General features: G+C 44.3%; 1 protein-coding gene across 5 annotated transcripts in view; it reads left to right on the top strand.

The window, feature by feature from the left end:
- Nucleotides 1-21,805, top strand: part of TDP1 (tyrosyl-DNA phosphodiesterase 1) — an 88,467-nt gene that overhangs the window by 58,241 nt on the left and 8,421 nt on the right. For 3 of the 5 annotated variants that reach the window (XM_009212114.4, XM_009212115.4, XM_009212116.4), the window contains exons 14-15: nucleotides 6,066-6,168; nucleotides 18,996-19,521. In XM_009212114.4, coding sequence (XP_009210378.2) covers nucleotides 6,066-6,168; nucleotides 18,996-19,274 — 382 coding nt within the window. In that variant the 3' untranslated portion in view covers nucleotides 19,275-19,521. Of the gene's footprint in view, nucleotides 1-6,065; nucleotides 6,169-12,351; nucleotides 12,466-18,995; nucleotides 19,522-21,805 lie in introns of those variants that run through there. The other 2 variants (XR_002523663.2, XM_003902148.4) reach the window with 2 other exon arrangements.

The raw sequence follows: 21,805 nt of genomic DNA, 5'->3' as shown, positions 1-21,805 counted from the left end.
GGCAGAAGGGATGTACTTTGTCTCAGATGAATCTTCGGACTATGGACTTTTGAATTAATGCTGAAATGAGTTAAAACTTTGGGAGGCTGTTGGGAAGGCATGATTGGTTTTGAAATGTGAGAACATGAGATTTGGGAGGGGTAAAGGGTGGAATGATATGGTTTGGCTCTGTGTCCTCACCCAAATCTCATCTTGAACTGTAGCTTCCATAATTCCCATGTGTCATGGGAGGGACCTGGTGGGAGGTAATTGAATCACAGGGGTGAGTTTTCCCAGGCAGTTCTCGTGATAGTGAATAGGTCTCACGAGATCTGATGGTTTTATAAAGGGCAGTTCCCCTGCACACGCTCTCTTGCCTGCCACCATGTAAGATGTGCCTTTGCTCCTCCTTTGCCTTCTGCTATGATTGTGAGGCCTCCTCAACCATGTGCAACTGTGAGTCCATTAAACCTCCTTTCCTTTGTAAATTATTCAGCCTCAGGTATTTCTTTATTAGCAGTGTGAGAACAGACTAATACAAGTAGATACAGTTAAAAATACTTGATATGGTTTGGCTGTGTCCCCACCCAAATCTCATTTTGAATTGTAGCTCCCACAATTATCACATGTTGTGAGGGGGACACAGTGGGAGATAATTAAATCTTGGGGGCAGTTTCCCCCATACTGTTCTCATGGTACTGAATAAGTCTCATGAGATCTGATGGTTTTATAAGAGGAAACCTCTTTTACTTGGCTCTCATTTTCTCTCTTTGCCTGCTACCATCCTTATCAGATGTGACTTGTTCCTCCTTACCTTCTGCCATGATTGCAAGGCCTCTCTAGCCATGTTGGAACTGTGAGTCCATTAAACCTCTTTCCTTTATAAATTACCCAGTCTTGGGTATGTCTTTATTGGCTACGTGAGAACAGACTAATACAGTATTTAATATTGTTAGTAATCAGAGAAGTCAAATTTAAATTAGACATATTTTACCTATTAGACTTGTAAAACTTTTAACAGATACTATCCACCTAGTGTTCTCAAGAGTCTAAGAAAAGCATACTTCTATACACTATTGCTAATAATCTAAATAGGATAGATGCTTGAGACAGAAATTGGACAGAATCTATCAAACTTAAAGATTATGTCCCTGTGTATACCTGCATACAACTTGAATCTTTTACAGTGAGAATATCTTTACATATCACTTGTGAAATGTCTTTTCAATCCATAAAACAGAACCTAAGAGTGATACAAGAAAACCTACAGAGAATGCAAAATGGAAGGAAACCTACAATGTCTATGTTTGTGGCACACACACTGCTGTGGAGTTTTAGGAAAGGGACAACAGCAGCATTGGCTGGAGTCATGGTTTCCCGTCCACATCAGCACAGCTGCTTGGTCTCCATCTTCTCCAGCACCCACTGTTAACATTCTGTTTTATTGCAGCTGTCCATGAACATGTTTGTCCCCTCATCCCTGGTCCTCTAGAAGTGTGGTGGCCAAAGCCTCAGTCTGTACATTGTCTCTGTACTCTTTGTGCTGCTGCTGCTGCCTAGACTGTTAAGTAATTAATGATGAAAAGAAATATTTTATCAGTGGACATATGTTCCCATAACAGCAGTCATCCTTGGGGACTTGTACATCTTCTTTAAAAAAACTTAAAAGTGAATCTAATCAGCCACTCTAATTGGTGTTTAAGCAGGCATTGGTGATGGCAACTGTTCCCGTTACCAAAGTTCAGGTTTTGAAAAATGCGTGGAGCAGGGTTTGGCCCAGAGGTCATCTTCATAGCTCCCCACTTCCTTTCTTAGGCAGTTGTTTCCCCCATGTGTTATCATGAACATGCAACAAGTACTCCCCAGTGGTAAACCTCCAGTGAAACTCAGAGATTTTACCTTAGGGTGAGACTGCATCACTGGAGGGGAACACTGTAGTTCACGTGAGCATGGGTGTCTCTCATCATTGTAAACTCTAGCCTGGAAAGGGATTTTTGGTCTCACAGGCTGACAACCCTCATTCTGGAGACAGGAACCTAAAGCCCAGGGAGGAGAGGAGTGGCTTAAGGAGTCACAGTGAGTGAGGAAGCCGAGACACAAACTGCTCCTGATTCAGGGTCCAGGGCTCTCTTCTCAGCATGTGCCTGCCTGCCTTCTCCATGTGCCTCACATGCCATTCCTGTGCTCTCCTGAGATTTCCTGTAGGAATTTTTTCGTCATACCTTATCAAGTTTACTCTTAAAAATGTAATGTTTGGGACAAAATGTTCATATTGGGGACTGAGGTCAAACCTGTAATAAACAGTCACACCTCACAAGCCCCGTGGCAGGGCATTCTACCACCATTTGCACTCCTTGTAGGCAAGGGGATGATAAACTGCCTAATTGAGCAACAGATCATTGGTCAACTTAGCTGTGGTGGCTTGGTGCCTCATTCAGCTCAGACTGCTATACAGAGCAGCTTATAAATATATTTCATAGTTCTAGAGAATGAAAGTTCAATGTCAGGGTGCCAGCATGGCCAGGTACCAGTGAGGGCCCTCTTCTGGGCTGCAGCCTGCTGAGCTTTCACTGTGTCCTCACAAGGTAGAAAGCGGGCAAGGCAGCTCTCTGGGGTCTCCTTTATAAGGGCACCAGTCTCATTCATGAGGACCCCATCCTCATGACGTAACTAACCCAAAGCCTCTGCTCCTGACACCATCACATTGGGGGTTAGGATTTCAACATATGAATTCTGAAGGACAAAACGTTCAGTCCCTAACACTTAGTAATGGTCAACTTGTCTACCCTCAACCACAATTTCCAGAATTCCCTTTCTTGTATGTTTCCAATTAGGTGGGCCCCAAGGGAGATTCTTATATTTGGAGAGCAAATGTGATACAGCAGCTTTTTTATTTTTTATTTTTTATTTTTTTGAGATGGAGTTTCGCCTTTATTGCCCAGGCTAGAGTGCAGTGGTGCGATCTTGCCCCACAGCAACCTCCTCCTCCAGGGTTCAAGCAATTCTCCTGCCTCAGCCTCCTGAGTAGCTGGGATTACGGGTATGCGCCACCACTCCTGGCTAATTTTGTATTTTTAGTGGAGACAGGGTTTCTCCATGTTGGTCAAGCTAGTCTCGAACTCTCAACCTCAGATGATCTCCTGCCTCGGCCTCCCAAAGTGCTGGGATTACAGGCGTGAGCCACTGCGCCCAGCTGAGACAGCAGCCATTTTTATAACTCAGCGTTGTCACTGTGTCCAGCAGAAGCTGGACCTCACATCCCCTCACGTCCTCCTTCAGCTTTTCTAACTCCTGGCCCTCACCACGTGTGTATTTTTTCTGTGATGAAGGTCCTCTCTTCTGCAAGACATCCACACCTGCAGTGCCAGAGGCACAAAAACCACGTGGTTTTCAGTCCTCACAGTCTTCAGTCCATGCCTGTGGCTCCAGCTAGTTATTCTCCACTTTATGCTTATCCTCCTCTGGCTTCTGCCTGCCCTGTAGACTTCTAGCTCCAGCATCAGGACAAAGATAACAGCCTTATAAAGACTTTAACCAGCTCCTACAATTACATGATAATAAATTCCTGTAAGAAATACACACACACACACACACACATATATATATATACACACACACACAATTTCCTAGTTATGTTTCTGTGATTGAACCCTGACTGATACACCCCCAGAAGCTACTGTCTTATTCATCATGACTTTATTAAGCGTTTGGTGGGTAGTGTTTCTGGTGGAATGGTAGACCATGGGACCTCCAGAGTTCTACCCTAAGGATCTAAAGTAAATTAAATGCCCCACCCCTCTTTAGTGATGAAGCATCCCTCAGTATCCAACAACAACAACATAAACCATAGCACTTGGGAGAGAAAGCTGCCCAGTCCAGTAGACAAAAGAACAATGGAAGAACGAGGGCAGGGGGAACAAAGTGATGAAAACGAGTTCTCAACAGATGCCAGGACAGGCAGTGGACGATGGATTCCATGTGGAGAACAGAAGCTAGAACTCCTTTGGAATTATGGGAGCAAGAGAGTCCTGTGGTGTCGCTGTGCCTCATGAAAGACATGGTGCTTTTGCTGTACATGACGACATGGTGCTTTTGCTGCACATGACGACACGGTGCTTTTGCTGTACATGACGCTCACGTGTGCACACACACACACACACCTCACCCCCCTGCCCCCCCACCCCACAAGAGTTTGGAAATCCCCATGTTCCTGGCTGCCCTAGGTGCCAGTGATTCAAAGTATTACCCAGAATGTAAAAAGTTATTAAAGATATGTCAGGGAATGTTGATTTATCACCTAGACAACCTGCAAGTGACTTTCAGGCTCTCAGTGTTCACGGTAGAGTTTCTGTTAGAAGCCAAATACAAGGAGGGATTGGAGGCAGCCATCTGAAAGGCTGTCCTTGCGATCTCTTTTGAACTTTACTTTGGAATAAGCCCTCAAATCTTGGAATGCTAAGAAAACACAACTCATCGGGAAAGAATGAGAACAGCCTTCCAGAAGATACCTCTGTATTGTCATGATACTGATAGTCAAGAGTTGGCTAGAAAGTGATCATCTAAAAAGTGAGAGAAACACCTTAGACCCACTGGTTGGTTTTGCCTTTAGACTTTTCTCTTTGCCAAGGAGATGACCTGTTTTTACTAACAGGTCAAAGACCTAAAAGCAAGATGTCATCTTGGACTTCTAAAAAAAGTTTTTTTCCTAGAATCATAATACCACTTTATCATAAACATCAGCTTCCTCTTCACTTAATGTCTCAACGACGTCACAGACAGTGATGTTCATGATTGTGGTCCTTGTGCAAAGGTTTCCTGTCCTCAATATGGTTCATTTAGGAAGCCAGGAAAGTTTGTAAATAATGCTCTGTTTTCTTAAGTCAGCCTAAGCGCTTCAAGATTTTTCCTTAGCTCTGATTTCCACATTCTTCTTTCTCTGTTCCCATAGAACCCTTAACAAACATTACTCTTTTAATCTTACTTGGTCATTGTTTTTGTTTGACTCTCCAATTCCAGTAGACAATAGTTCCAGCACATAACTCAGAAAACATACTTGGTGCACCAGTGAGTGAATCTTGAAAAAGTCCCAGTCATCCACAAAGTCAGGCTGTAAAGAGTTTTCTGAATAGCTGAGGTTTATAAGTTTTAAAAATAAAATAGAACTTGGGTGAACCTAACTGAAAAAAATGTTTATTGTGGGTTTATGTTAATCTCTGACACATTGCTTGATTTTTTTTCTTTTTCTTGAGACGAGGTCTTACTGTCTGTCTTCCAGGCTGGAGTGTGATGGTGCGATCTCCACTCGCTGCAACCTCCACCTCCCAGGCTGAAGCGATCCTCCCACCTCAGCCTTCCAAGTAGCTAGGACTGTAGGTTCGCGTCACCATGCCTGGCTAATGTTTTGTACAAATGTGGTTTTGCCATCTTTCCCAGGCTGATCCTGGGTTTAAGTGGTCTGCCCACCTCGGCCTCCCAAAATACAGTGGCTCACTCCCTCAAAATACTATGCCTGACTTGTACCGTGATTTTTTAGCTACAACTCTTTGAACATATAAAACATCATTCTGAATGTACCATTTCTTTCTAGATACAAATAATAGTCTATTGCTCTCAGAGGTGTTTTCTTCACATTGAAAGTAGAAATTAGCACTACCTGGCAAAAAAACTGAAAAAGGAAATATGAAGCTTAAGATACTACTGCATAAGATAATATTAACTTTTTTCTTAAATGCTGGTTTTATATACAGCAAAACCAGAAATCCTGGCTACTCCAGGACCGTGAAAAGAAAAGGGGCTTTAGAAAGAAAAAAATAAAATCTAAGGAAAGATAATTATTTTAATAGCTGCCCTCAGGAAAATGCAGATGAGGGTGAAGCTATCCCAAATTAGCAATTAGATAAATCTTGAGGATTAGAGAACAGCAGGATTTAAATTCTCTTTTCAAAAATGCAGCAGCTCTGCTAGAAAATGAATGAATGTGATTGCAGCTATATATTTTTTTGACCGGTGCTCTTGCAGCTGTGGAAGTTTGACCCACACTGAGATGCCTCCCTGAGTCAGCCCTTTCTGTGTCCTTGCCTCTGCAGCGCGAATCTGTCCAAGGCCGCCTGGGGAGCACTGGAGAAGAATGGCACCCAGCTGATGATCCGCTCCTACGAGCTTGGGGTCCTTTTCCTCCCTTCAGCATTTGTAAGTTTACACTTGAAACGCACAGTGGGTCACATGTGAAATGAATTGGGTTTTGTGTTCTCTTCCTTTAGTCACAACAGCTTGCCTAAGGTTGGCAGGAAACAGTCAGGATTCTTACCCAGAGCCTGCGCTCTTAACCACTGGTCTGTACCTCTGAGCTTACTGAACACTCACCAGTCTGGGCGCAGCAGGATACCTGCTCTCAAGGCATGTACTTGATTAGGAATTGACTGTGTGCTTCCAGCGAAATTAATAACATTTAAAATAAATATTGCAAACTACAATGTGAAGATTTATCTCAAGGTGGTAGATGACAAGTCACCAAAGGAATGGCCCAATCAATCACAAGATGTTTTAGGTAGGGGTGACTGGATGATGAAGTTGGGAAGCAGGAGAGCTTGGCAGAGTATTTGAAAGATGCTTAGGATATAGGCTGTATAGAGAGAGGTGGGAATGGCATCACTGTTGGAAAGGAATTAGTAGTAGCACAAACTGGGAAGCAGAAATTGGTTCACATCATCGTCTAGAGTTTGGCCAGGTGGGGCCAGGGGGTGGCACAAAGGACATACGCCTCTGGCCCAGTAAGCCCCCTAGAAAAGCACCATGTCGAAGTGGTCTCTCGAGATGTCCAGCACAGCCAGCTTGTCTCCCAGCTCTGGAGCCACTTGAGGTTTCTGTGTCCAAACACCAGAAGGAGTGGCTTGCACATAGGGACTGGGGTGTATAAGCCATCTGTTATCTCTAAATGCTAGAATCACACTTGACCCAGAGAGACATTCCCACCATAAGAGGCACATGGACTAAGATCTCCCATGTCACTTCCTCATACTCACCGTGCGCACACACACACAGAATCGCCCACACGATGAGATGGCTGATGCTTCTTCCTTCCTTCCTCCCTCCCTCCCTCCCTTCCTTCCTTCCTCCCTTCTTCCCTTCCTGTCACTGTGGGCACACACTCAGAATCACCCACACAATGAGATGGCTGATGCTTCACCCACACAATGAGATGGCTAATGCCTTTTCCTTCCTTCCTTCCCTCCCTCCCTCCCTCCTTCCCTCCTTCCTTTCCTCCTTCCTTCCTTCCCTCCTTCCCTCCCTCCCTCCCTGCGTTCTTCCCTTCCCTTCCCTCCCACCACCCACAACTGGCTATAGTTGAATTTATGACAAACACCCATGACAAAGCTCCATTGTGGACGACTCTGACTGGACCAGAAGATTTAGCTGAGGAGTTGGTGTGTGCTTGTCCTCAGACTTCAATCTGGACTAATCCGGGTTTTTTTTTTTTAGACAGAGTCTCACTCTGTTGCCCAGGCTGGAATGCAGTGGCACAATCTCAACTCACTGCAACCTCCACCTACAGGATTCAAGCGATCTTCCTGCATCAGCCTCCCCAGTAGCTGGAGCTACAGGCGCCTGCCACCACGCCCAGCTAATTCTTGTATTTTTGATAGACACGGGGTTTCACCATGTTGGCCAGGTCTCCAATTCCTGGCCTCAAGTGATCTGCCTGCCTCAGCCTCCCAAAGTGGGATTACAGGTGTGAGCCACCGCTTAATCCAGTCTTAAGGCACTCTGGAGAGCACCCACCTTCCCAGCCCACCCCAGCGTTGCTCACTGTTTCTCACACCATGCTCAGGTGAAGAGCTCTTTTCTCCCTTTCTCTCTCCTCTTCTCACCAATCTATCCATTCTTTCTCTTTCCATCTCAGTTTCACTACAAAACTATATAACCTCTTTTAGTTATAAGATTTCAGCTTTATCACACAATTTCTGGGTAACGATGAAGTCACAACACTAGGAGGTGTGATTGTAGTGACTGTGGCTTTTATAATAACTGAGGCTGGAGTTCTCGCCCAATAATAAGTACTGGAATAAATTCCACATCACTCCTGTTTGGCTTCTGTTGTCAGCATTTACAAAAGTCTGGTCCTTTGTAACTGTTCTGCCCATGAAAATGCTGATCATGAAAATGCTAATAGGAAGAAATGTATTGCCCTTCTAGGTCCTCTAAACCCTTCTGAGCTATTCATTTTTTACCCCAGGTATTCTTTCTCTGACTATCCATTAATGAAGGCTAATGGAGAAAAAGAAATAATCATTTGGAATGCCTAAACTGACTGTATAGGTGGGCTCCTCTATATTTTGGAGTAAGAAAGAGCCCCATTATAGCACATTCTGGGTAAAATAGAGGTTGCATTATTTATAAAGACCGTCAGATAAGAATATAAAACAGATTCCACCCCTTCTAGACTATGCTAACAGATTCAACAGCTAGGCCTCGAGTAGGGTGACAATGTAATTAACAGTCTAAGATTGTAACTGATTTTCCAAGAGTTTGTTAGCACATCTCAAAAAACAGAGCCTGGAACAGTGCTTTCCAGCAGGCTTCCATCATGAACCTGGTGAGGCCCCACTCACTATACCTGTCTTCTCATCAGCCATTGTCCCTTTGGTTGGGCTGTCTGTGTCCTTCAGTGAATCACAAATGACTTGGGCAGAGTGCTCTAATCAGGCATTGTGGATGGTACAACAGAATGACTTTACCCTTCCCCTCCCAGGGAGCTCATAGGCTAGTTGGCCAGGGTGGTCATAGAGTCAGATGGCCACCTGATACACCTAAGCAATGAGACAGAGACATCCTTCCTGGGTGAGAGCCGGGGGCTGAGACCTGAGGGAGGTGCCTACCTGAGTGAGCAGAGCCAGAGGACTTTGTTGTGTGTTACGGAAAACAATTTGTGCCCACAGAAGCCCACAGATGAAAGGAGTTTACTGAAAAGACGCTGGGTGGATGTCACGGGATCAGAGGAGTTGCCGAGCAGCTGAGACTTGGAAGTGACAGGGCCAGGCCCTCTTAGGGGACTCAGCAGCGGCCCTTCTCCCTAGGTTACTGCAGCTAGCATGACTGTGCAGCCCGGTGCTGGCCATTCCACCTCCCAGTGACGCCTCAGGCCTAGATCTGCCCTCCATGACTCAGGACTCTCCCAGCTCCATCCCCAGAGAATGAGCCTGTTTCCAGAGAAGGGAGGATGGATGTGGGTGAGGAAGTCACCCTGAGGGGTAGATACTACCAGGGGGTTTCACCCATAAGTGAGTTGATGTGCGTCTCGTCAGTCTGTGAAAAGGGTTGGGTTTTTTTGATACAGGAGACTTTAAGTGCCTGTATCACAACATCTATGTTGTCTACTGATATGTGAAGCTTCTGGAAAAAAAGTAGACCTTTGCTCGGCCTTCACAAAATTAACATTGATGGTTTTGACCTTGAGGATGACCCAGGGATTTGTGCCATGAAGTAGTTTGTCATTTCGCTGAGTTTATACGTGCACAGGAATGAGACGCTTAGCTTGTGAAAGAGAGGCTGTCCAATGGAACAGCTCGACAGTTCCCTCCTCAAAACATACCCCAGGCTCCTACCTGAATGTTCCAGTGGCCTGGGACTGCCCTCCTTCACACTCACTTCAGTCCCACACACACCCTGTGCCTACTGTCTTCCAGGCCCCTGCAGAGAGAATAAAGGATGAGGTGGAGGCTTCGTTCTCGGGAAACGCATGGATAAGTTGAGGAAACAGACACCGGTGATTACAATATGTGACAAGAAGTAGGGTGTGGGGCATTCAAAATACAGGGGCTCTGAGAAGAGGGACCATGTAGTCTGCCTGGGGGGCTTAGGAAAGGCTTTGTTAAGGAGATGGCATTCGATCTCACTCTTGAGAAAGGAGTATGAGCTTAACCTGCTGTCAGGGAAGAGGAGGCTTCCAGACAGAGATAATAGTGCAGGCTGTGTGTGGGAAAGAGCCAACAGTTCTGTGTGCCTGGAATGGGGATGGGGCGTGGGTGTGAGAGGCTGGAATTCCAATCTGAAGGAGATCGGAGAACAGAACACACCACTGGCCTTGGTTCCACATGGATAGTAGAAAGGCATCATTTTTTTAAGCAGGGCTAGTGGTCTCAGGCCAGTTTTCAGAGAATTTGAATCTTATAAAATATAACTCTGAAATTAGGATTATGATTTATACTATTTAAAATGTACTCGAGGATATAGCACATTGCATGTATTATCAAAATCATCATCTTAGCCACGTAAGCCACACTCTTGAACAAACCTGATTATTAATGAGTCACTGTTACCATTCACCTCACTCTCTTGGCATGTCTTTTCTTTTTTTTTTTTTTTTCTTTAAGACAGACTCTTGCCTAGTTGCCCAGGCTGGAGTACAGTGGTGCCATCATAGCTCACTGCAGTCTCGACCTCCCAGGCTCAAGCAGTCCTCTCACTTTAGCCTCCTGAGTAGCTGGGACTACAACTGTGTGCCACTACGCCCAGCTGACTTGTTAATTTTTCTCTTTTGCCATGTTGCTCAGACTGGTCTTGAACTGCTGGGCTCAAGTGATCCTTCTCAGCCTCCCAAAAGATCTTGTCATTTCTCACTCCTTAATGCTGCTTGATAATTTGTTCCCTCTGAACCACCCCCGCAACATCACATGTTGGACGAGTCAGCAGTTACTGCCATGGCCCCCACTTCACCTCCCTGGGCCACACCCATGCTGTGGGAATGGGCCTTGTAGACCACAAATCTGGTTATGTTACCTGCTGGAGATCCTGTAAGGCAGAATCCAGGCTCCTTAGTGGGGCTGCTTTTCCCCTTCGTGCTCCGACTCCTAATGTCTCCTTCCTGGTACTTACTGTTTCTGCTGTGCAGAACTCATGGCTCTCACTACAAGCCAGATCCACCCTGCTAGCCAGCCATAATCTGTACTGAGAATGACACCTTTACACCCCACCTCTGCCTGCTGCACCTGTATTCACTCCAGGCACCCCTCCTCTGCATCCACAACTTTCTAGAACCTGGGGCTCAGCACATATCCCACTTTGCATTGTGACCATCGACTCGTGTCTTCTGGACCAGAGTGAGCTGAATGGGTCATGTGGGAGGCTTTTCCTAAGTGTCTGTTAGTTGAAGTTGTTTCCTTTAAGTTGACCCATACCGAACAATGTGAGAAGTGTGTGAAATAGTATGGAGACTGTGATTTTGATCCAGTGGGTATTGTGTGCAGTAGGTGCTTAAATCTGTTCACAAATTGTATTGTAAAGCAATTTGCAATATGGAATAGCTCATCTGTAGCTGTCTTGAAATTAAAATACACATACACTTAGGAGTCCACTGCAGTACTTACAAATGCCAATCCCTATAAATTAACTTAATAAATATCTTAAAGATTTCTGTATCTTCTGAGCAAACTATCGCAAGGACAGAAAACCAAACACCACATGTTCTCACTCATAGGTCGGAATTGAACAATGAGAACACTTGGATACAGGGTGGGGAACATCACACAATAGGGCCTGTCGTGGGGTGGGGGGACGGGGAGGGATAGCATTAGGAGATATACCTAATGTAAATGATGAGTTAATGGGTGCAGCACACCAACATGGCACATGTATACATATGTAACAAACCTGCACTTTGTGCACATGTACCCTAGAACTTAAAGTATAATAATAATAAAAAATGATAAAAATAAAAAAAGATTTCTGTATCATAATCCTAAAATGTTTACTAACAAGAATGCAGTTTATCATAAAATGAGGCCAGGCGTTAATATCTTTTTTTAGGTTTCCCTGTTCAGTACCAGCAAGACATGCCTTTTAGTGTTTTTGGCTTCATGTTTGCCAAATAGACTTACTTAATACAGAATTTTTTAGACATCCTTCAGACTGGACATCATCCAGAATTTAATTCCTTGAGATCAGCCCTCCTTCATATCTCTTGGTAGAACTCTGTGTCCGCATCACCCACGTGTCTGAGTTATCAGCAGCCAGAGTTGCCACTTTTGTCCTTCGCCAGTAGGCTGTGTCACTTGCTCTGTTCTGGGAGGCTCATTTGGAGCCATTGTTTGCCGATAGTCAAGCTTAGTGCCCAGAATGGCACAGTGTCACACACTGCAGAGGCCTCACCTAGAAAAGGAATCCTGCAGTTCTCTAATTCCCCACAGCCAGGATTAGGGCCTGTCACTCTGGAACCAAGTTGCCATGTGATGTGACACTACTGTGAACTGAAAATACAGCAGGTGGAGAACCAGCATTTCCCATTCATGATAAAGATGCCATTTGAACCCTGGGATTGATCTGTAGGCTGTAAGTCCCTGGTACCACGTGTTCCTATTTTTTTCTTGTTCTTTTAAGTGAATAAATCCGGAAATACATCCTTTTGAGAGCAACCTTACTTGTACAGTATGATGTCGGTAGCTTCCCCTTTGACTAAGAACACTTTCAAGAGCTTTGGAGAGTCACATCAAGGTACATTTGACTTTGTATGTCCAACACTTAGTGATGCTTGGTATATAGTAGGCGCTTAACAAAACTTCGTTAATTTAAATCAAAGACTTTATTCTTTTCAGGTCTAAAATCAATCTATCAATTATATAATGTTTTCTGGGTTGTCCCTTTAAGTGTATTTAACTTTTAAATTAGACTACGGTTCAGAAAGTCTCAATATAGGAAAGCTGTGATTATTTCAAAGATCAGTAGCTGTATTCCAAACCCGAAGGCCTCTGAGCATGTATCAGGGAGGTACAAGTACTTCTCTCTTTGGACCTCATTCCTTTGGTGTTTATTGAACACATACTCTGTCAGGCACTGAGTAGGCCCTGGACTTGAGCCTGTCTAGCGCACTGTGGCTAGAATTCCTCCTGCCTCTGGGAATAATATTGCACATAGGCATCTGAGAAGCCTGGATCAGGGTCCAATACTGCTTCCTTCCGGATGAAGGTGGCCCAGGTGTCCCTGTGCTGATCTCAGCCTCTTCTGAGCCCCAGCGTCACTTGGTCCTGTGCTAGTGGGTTCCAAAAAGTCTTTACTTTCTCTTTTCTCTGTTCTGTTTAAACTTCTTCATTGTGAACACGGTGTGTACCACAAGTACATGCACTCTTATGATGTGACTCTGGCTGGAAGAACTGATACAGTTTACAAGAGCCACCACCTTCACCCTCTCTTTGTCTTCCCTCCAACACCAGCCCTGCCTACCTGCCTTGGGCCCAGCCCGTCTGTTGTGGGCCCCCAGGGTTTCCCAGGAGGCCACAGAGGGGCAGCAATTTGACATGGCGTATCTTGGTACCCACTGATATTCTCGCATCCAGCAAATAAAGCCACAGCTCTTGCGTTCTACTCCTTCCTCTCACCTGTCCACATCCTATACCATCTGCCCTGGCGAGAACTTCTCTGCCTGTTCCTACTGGTCGTCACCTTCTCTCTCCCCTGGATGAACGGACCCTTTCCTGCCTGTTTTCCCCATTTCAGCCTACTGCTGGGTTTCTGCCCACATGTCAATGTCTGTGTTCCTCTGCCCTTAAATCCTCAGCAGCAGTCTTTGGCCCACAAGACGATGTCCGGACTCCTTTGTGTGACATCAAGGTCCACTGTGAGCTGGAACAGCATGTCCCGCAGGCTCTAGCCACCCACAAGTATTTGTTAGCACATTAAGGCACGTAGGCTGTAGCAGCAATGGCCCCTTTTTACTAGTAGTGTGATCCTGGGCTCTACTGCTCTTTGCCTCAGAAACTCTGAAGTAGCTTGGTAAAAGAATATGGGAGAACACATTGAACAGATCCCTTAGGGACCTCAGATCTCTAGGAGCCAAAATGAGAGAAAGAGAATGAACTTTGAAGTGAGACAGAGAGGAGCTGGGATCCTGCTTACAAGCTGTGTTAGACTTGGCCCCCTTACTCTACTTCTGTAGGCCCCTTTTTCTCCTTGTACAATGGAAACAATGTAACTCATAGGATCTCATGTGAGATCAAGAGTTATAACCTACTAAGTGTTTACAGCAGTGCCTGGTACTTACCAAGTGCTCAGTAAAGGTTGCAGTTGATATTAGCGGTAGCAGCAATCGCATATAAGCCACACAGTTCAACAGAAGATTGAAAGCAGGGGCTGATACTCCGTGGGTTTTCAGTCAAATCAGAATCTTGATGTCACTTCTGTGATGAGGTTGCACTCTTTTCTTTCCTTCTGAACTGCATTCCCCCAGCCCCACACAAACAGCCCCTTTGCTTATCAAAAACCCATCCTTCAAAATCCTGTTAGGTTTACACTTCTCCACAAAGCTTTTCCTAAGCCCCTAGTAGGAAGCACTTTCAGTCGTGATCATGCCTTGCAGGAAAGATGCCACCACCTTCCTGTAATTTATTTCCTTGCCAATTAGTTGATCTTTGACTAAGTGTGCCCCTTCTGGGAAGTTCAGCTGCTGTCACTGTTTTATCCAGGAAAGCCTGATGCCTTGTGTAGGGTTTTACCACTTGAGGTTGCTACTCGGATAGATGCAGATAAAAACATAAATTACATCTCTAACTGAAACTGAAGCATGCCTCCTGTTCCCCATGATTGAGCTAAGCTGCTAAACATAAATCATCACAGCGATAATCAGCTCTTTCACTCCCAAAGCTGAAGAAAGGAAAAGCCAGCAATTTCTTATGTGTGATATATGTCCACCCTCTCACCTGGTGTTTTATAAACTTATTGTTTTAACTGTCTTCTAAGTATCTATGCCTGGGAGGGTGCCTTCCTCTGTTTCGCAAAATGCCAAGTGATACCACTGTGATATAGAAATAATGATCATTAGAAGACAGCCTCAAATTATTTGACATTCAGATTGAAGGGGAAAAGTAGTACTTTTTTGTAATAACCTAGAATTTGGATCATAAATGGCATTCAAAATAAAAGCATATTGGTTTCTGTCAGAAAGGGATAGTTCAAACCTTCTCACATCGGAAGTCAAATATCACAAAATGGAATCATGGATTGAGCACACAGCCTCAGATCTGGGCCCAGGCTATAAAGAGCCATAACCTGTGGCCATGATACATTTGAAAATATCAGTACTAATAGGAGCTAAATAAGAGAGAAGTCATATTTTACCTGAAACTCCAAAAAAGTATTTAATAATCATTAACTTGTTATCACTTCCCAACCACTGGCCTCTTTATTTTTTAAAATGTCCAAATACCAGGGTTTCTAGAATTCGGCTCATCTTGACCCTGCCTGCCTTAAATTTTCAAGGAATTCTTCCTTTGTCACAGTTCCTGGTGGTGAATGTGAGACCATCTGTTTGCTTGGTGGAAGGAATGTAAGACCAAGAATTGGACACGGTATGATTTCCAGCCCCGCCAACCTTTATTTTATTTTATTTTTTTTGGGGGGACAGAGTCTCGCTTTGTCACCCAGGCTGGAGTGCAGTGGTGCCATCCCGGCTCACTGTAACCTCCGCCTTCCGGGTTCAAGCGATTCTCCTGCCTCCGCCTCCCAAGTAGGTGGGATTACAGATGCGCACCACCACACCTGGCTAATTTTTTGTATTTTTAGTAGAGACAGGGTTTCTCCATGTTGGCCAGGCTGGTCTCAAACTCCTGACCTCAGGTGATCCGCCCACCTCGGCCTCACAAAGTGCTGGGATTACAGGCATGAGCCACCGTGCCCAAGTTTTTTTTGTTTTGTTTTTTTTTTCTTGGGTGGCGGGGAGGGCAGAGTTTTGTCACTGTCTTCCAGTCTGGAGTACAGTGGCGTGATCTCAGCTCACTGCAACCTCTGCCTCCTGGGTTCCAGCGATTCTCCTGTCTCAGCCTCCCAAGTAGCTGGGATTACAGGCATAGTCCTCCATGCCTGGCTAATTTTTGTATTTTTAGTAGAGACAGGGTTTCACCATGTTGGCCAGGGTGGTCTCGAACTCCTGACCTCAGGTGATCCACCCACCTCGGCCTCCCAAAGTGCTGGGATTACAGGTGTGAGCCATTGTGCCCAGCCTTGCCACTTTTAATAGCTGTATGGCCTTGGGCAACTATTTAACCTCCAAATATGTTTCCTCCTCTGTAAAATAGGAGTGATTACATCACAGAGAATTGCTCTGAAAATACTTACAATTATACTCATTTGTTTCCAGGAATATGTACCATGGGCCAGTCATTGTTAAATAACTTGTATATCTTCACAGTAGCCCTATGAGTTAGGTGCTCGTATCATCTTCATTTCGTAAACGAGGAAACCAAGGCACAGAAAGGCTAAGTAACTTGCTTAGAACCATACAGCAAGTAAGCAGTCTGCAAAAGCAAGAGATAATTAAGGGCTTCCTCAGATCCAGAGTGTGTCAAAGGTGTCATGTGAGCAGGGACACCTGGGGGCAGGTGCTGCTGAGCCGGCCTGCCCACCCTCCATGTCTTCCCTGTCCCCCTCCTCTGTGTTAGGGCCCTTGCCCTCCTGGGACGTGCCTGCTTTGTGCTTTGCCCACCCAGCCTTTGATTATCCTGTTCTCACGCTTGGTATTCTTCCCATCATCTCTCTGTTTATTAAAATTACACCAATTTTTCAAGCCCTAGCTAAAATATCCTCTACAAAGCCTTTCCTTGTCCTTCTTGGAAAAGGAAAATGACTGGAAGAAGGGCATTTCTTCCTATTTTGTGTAGAGTTTGCCACCTCCTGCCTTTCCCTGTATTACTGGTCACCATCTTCATCAGTGCTGTAACCCATACTTTTCTGTAGGTCTTGACATACACAAAACGCTTTCATACAGGTTGTGCTATTTGCTCTTGTGCAGAAGCTTATAAAATAAGCAGGAAAGGAACTTTAGTCCCATTTCTACAGATCAGTATTTCTTGAACACCTACTATGCACCAGGACTTTGTGCTAGGTGCTAAAGTTAGAAATGGTAATGTCTCCAGAACCTTGATTATCCCACTTTTACTTTTTTTTTTTTTTTTTTTTAATCTGAGGTGGAGTTTCACTTTGTCACCCATCCTGGAGTGCAGTGGCGTAATTTTGTCTCACTGCAGCCTCTGCCTTCTGGGTTCAAGCTATTCTCCTGCCTCAGCCTCCCAAATAACGGAGATTACAGGCACACACTACCACTCCTGGTTATTATTATTTTTTTTTTTAATCAGAGATGGGGTTTCACCATGTTGTCCAGGCTGATCTTGAACTCCTGACCTCAAGTGATCTGCCTGCCTCGACCTCCCAAAGTGCTGGGATTACAGGCATGAGCCACCACATCCAGCCTATCCCACTTTTACAAACACAGAAATTGAAACCTAGGCCAGGTGCAGTGGCTCACACCTGTAATCCCAGCACTTTAAGAGCCTGAGGTGGGTGGATCACTTGAGGCCAGGAGTTCAAGACCAGCCTGAACAACATGGTGAAACCCTATCTCCACTAAAATTACAAAAATCCGCCAGGCATGGTGGCACACGCCTGTAATCCCAGTTACTCAGGAGGCTGAGGCATGAGAACTGCTTGAACCTGGGCGACAGAGGCTGCAGTGAGCTGAGATCACACCACTGCACTCCAGCCTGGGTGACAAAGTGAGACTCTGTCTCCAAAAAAAAAAGAAACCTAATAAAAGTGGCCAGCTGTCCCACTGAACATCTGTTTTAGTCCCTGGGGCTTGCCAGGCTCTTTGCCACCTCTGGGCCTTTGCAGATGCTATTCCCTCCACCTGCAACATAATTCTTTCCTCTCCAACCTGACCAAGCTCTACTCATCTTTCAGAGTTTAATAAAGGTGTTGCTTTTTTCAGAGAGTCTTCCACTGATCACCCCCTGCTGCCGAGTCTAAAATAGGCCTGCTAGTCTCTTATGGCACTCTTTTGCTTTTCTTAGCAACACTTAACACAAATAGTAATTTTTATTTTACTTTTATAGATGTATTTGATGTCCCTCCATCAGACTGTATACTCCATGAGGACAAGGATGTTGATGTTTATGTTAACTCTTACACACTCAGTGCCTGGCACCATGCCTGACCCAGAAGAGGGACTCGAGAAATAAAGTGTCAAATGAACGAATGTGCAGACATCAGCCATTTACTCAGCTTAGTAAATGCCACAGGAAAGGCTAGAACCCAGATTTTCTGAAGCCCAGTCAACACGGACCTCCCCGTGTTCTCTGACACCGCCCATGACCAGCCTCCGCTTGCTAAGTTGCACAGTTACAGGGACTAAGAACCTCAGTCTTTGTTCTTTTTATGGGTTCCTAAGACATCAGCACTGTTGGGTATGTGCGTATTGAGGATCTGAAGGGTGGATATGTGTGTGGATGGGTGGACAGAAGGAATGAGAGACAGACAGACAAGCAGAATGCCAGGATAATCCACAAAGGGGCAGGAGATGGTCAATGTATGGAAGCACAAGGGGGCACATCAGTCATGTGGTAAGCACCTGCACTGCGGCAGGCCCTGTGTTGGAAGGAAGTGGCAGTGTGAACATCAGCCTAGATATAGAACCTCCACTTCCACCCTGATTAAGATCTAAAATTAATACCCTATTCTAGAGTTCTTGGAATAAACCTTCCATTTTGATAGGTCTTAAAAATTTTTCATTTTTATACTTCTGTCACATTATATTGGAACACTTTCATTATACATGAAAGCAGCTTTTATTTCTTCTTACTCCAGGCAGCCTGTTACTATAGCAATGTTGGAAGTATTTTGAGGTATTTTTATACAGTGAGTTCTACAAACTCTCTGCAAACTGTACATAATGTTTGGTTGAAATGGGCTATCATATCCAAAATTGTCTCTCTTTTTTCTTTGCATCCTTTGTTAAACTTTTGCAAACTTTGCTATAACTTAATTCCTGAAAATTAAAGCTCTTATGTTTAGAAAAAAAAATTTGAGGCAGGGGGCTTGTAAATATATTTGCCTATGAACATGGAAAATAGCTCCGAAATAATCTGAACTTTATTTAGGTACCATAAAGATATTATTGCTTCTTGGGGCCTTCTGGGTGTTTTTTTTTTTTTAACCCAGAAAATGAGGTGCAATCATAGATTTCCTCTGTGTGTCTGCAGGGTCTAGACAATTTCAAAGTGAAACAGAAGTTCTTCGCTGGCAGCCAGGAGCCAATGGCCACCTTTCCTGTGCCATATGATTTGCCTCCAGAACTGTATGGAAGTAAAGGTAAGACACAGATAAAGGAAAACCATGGGTGGATATGCATAAGAAAAACAAACAGAGCCCAGGAGAAGCCTTTGGTCTTAGTGGGATCCTGGCTCATGGAACCCTCTGGAAGCTCAGGTTTGCAGAGAGACCTGTGCCAACCTGTCTGGGGCTGTGTAGCCACTAGTTAGTCTTAGAATCCCTTTGTATCCTATAATTACTATACAGATCCTTCCTGACTTACAGTGGGGCTACATGCTGATAAACCCCTCATAAATTGAAAATCTCATAAGTCAAAAATGCATTTAATGCACCAAACCTACTGAGCATCATAGCTTAGTCTAGCCTACCTTAAACATGCTCAGACCACTTAAATTAGTCTACACTTGGGCAAAATAATACAAAGACTCTTTTATAATAAATTGTTGACTATCTCATGGAATTTATTGAAGACTGTACCAAAGTACTGTTTCTACTGAATGCATATCACTTTCACACCATCATAAAGGTCAGCCTAACTATCAGAAATTAAAACCAAGAAATGTAACAATAATAAACCTATTGTAATATACATTTATGCCAGGCCCGGTGGCCCACACCTGTAATCCCAGCATCTTTGGAGGCCAAGGCAGGAATATTACTTGAGGCCAGGAGCTCGAGGCCACCTTGCCCAACATAGTGAGACCCAGTATGTAAAAAAAAAAAATTGTTTTAAATAGGCGGATGTGGTGGATCATGCCTGTAGTCCCAGCTACTTGGATGGCTAAGGTTGAAGAATTGCTTGAGCCCAGGAGTTTGAGGCTGCAGTGAGCTATGATTGAGCCACTGCACTCCAGCCTGAGTGACAAGGCAAGACCTCAACTCTAAGGAAAAAAAAAAGTTCTTATGACAATTTCCAAAAAGAAGAAAATAGCAAGGGAAGTGGTATTTTATGTTTTTGCAAGCCTCTTTATGTGCATCTTAAAAGGTGACACCTGAATTCTCATTGCTGTGCTCTCTTTGAGGCTGTTGTGATATCACATCATATAACCTCTGTATACCTGTGTAAAAATGAAGGTGAAAACAACAAATGATGGCTTAATACTACAATGAAAATAGTGTTGACTTCACAGACCCTCCCAACCAGCACGCTCACAAACCCTCAAAAGGGAGGTCCCCAGGGGCCACACTTTGAAAACTGCATGCATTGAATCTTAAGGGCAGTCACCAAGTATCTTTCACAGTAGAAACATAATAGGAATAGCTACAGAAGGTTCAGATGTCCTCAGAGGAAGGCTGGCTGGCATCAGTGTACCCACCTATGTCCGGCCTGCATGTATCCCAGCCTCACAGGCTGCTCTGCTGCTTTTATCAGCCCTGAGAATATCTGTCTTTAAGGTGGGTCCACACTTAGCAAACTCAGACAGGATGAGATATATAATCAAGACACACTTAATTTAAAATGGCAAATTACATCACCAAATCAGCATATTCTCCACTGGAAAGGAGAGGCCTACATGAGTAACCAAATTATAATCTGCAGGTGTCTGAGCCAGTGTTAAATCTGAACAGAGAAAAGATTTTTTTTCAGTTGGCAAATTTTAATGACATCACTCATTGATACCCCAAAATCTCCAGTTCTTACCAAGCTCGGCCTTGCCCAGTAGGTTCCTCTGTTCCCTCGACAGTGTTTCATGGGTTCTCACAACTTCCCCACCCACTAACCATTCTCAGCTTTCATGGTGAACCAAGCCTCCTCTGTCTGATGGGCCCTTTCTTAGATTGTGTTGACACATCTAACAAAGTTAATCCTATCTCATGCTGTCCAGTGTGCCGTCCTGCCTCTTGCTGGTAACTTTGTATTTCTCTAATCAATAGTTTGAGACTAAGTTTTAGGAGGCATTCTTTTTCTTCTTTCTAAAGTGTGGAAATTCCCTATAGCCTTTCTGTTGAGTCCTCCTAATTTGTTGTGTATTCATGCATATTTCGTTTTCCATAGCAAGACTATCAGGATTCTTATCAGAATTTAAAGCAGTCTGTCAGCACCTTACCTGCCACCAAAAAAAAAAAAAAAAAAAAAAAAACCAGGAAAAGCCTGCTTTAAAGTCAGGCCATGTTTATGTGCCAACTCCACAACTTGCTAAATAGACTTGGACATTTATTTACTTTCTCTAGGTTTTAGTGTCTCTGTCTACACAATAAGGAACTATGAGTACCTACCTTATAGGGTTATTGAAAAGATTAACTGAGATTATCTATAAAGTACTTATTCAGAGCTAGCAGTCAATAAACATTAGCTGCTTTTATTGTAATTGTTATTAAAATGCAAAGTTCAGTTCCTGGCAACAGTAGATGTTGAATTAGTGTGAATTCCCTCCCCTTTTCCGTGGTGAGCTGGTGATTTTTAAATATCTAAAGCTTGTGCAAGTCTGTCCCTAAACCTGTCTACCTCTTCTTCCCTCTTTTGGCTTCGTGCTACTTTTGTCTTTTTCTCCCCTTATCTGTTCTTCAGGTTCCTTTTCTTCCTTTTCTTTTTTTTTTTTTAAACCCAAGTTCTCTTCCTCCCTGTTGGAAGTGGGGACTGACTGATTAGGCTTTATCTGCTGGGGTCTGGCCTTGGGCCCTGCACGTCCCATCTCCAACCCTGCACCCTGACTGGATTCCACCGCCTTCATTTCTTTAGTCCTAATCTTCAAAGGACTAAGAAGGCAAAAATGGAAGCGCTAGAAGAGCCTAACTAGCC

The sequence above is a fragment of the Papio anubis genome, chromosome 7 (assembly GCF_008728515.1).
Source record: "Papio anubis isolate 15944 chromosome 7, Panubis1.0, whole genome shotgun sequence".
NCBI classification, from domain to species: Eukaryota; Metazoa; Chordata; class Mammalia; order Primates; family Cercopithecidae; genus Papio; species Papio anubis.
Note: the sequence above shows the minus strand (reverse complement) of the source record. Positions and strands in the feature narration are given on the sequence as shown.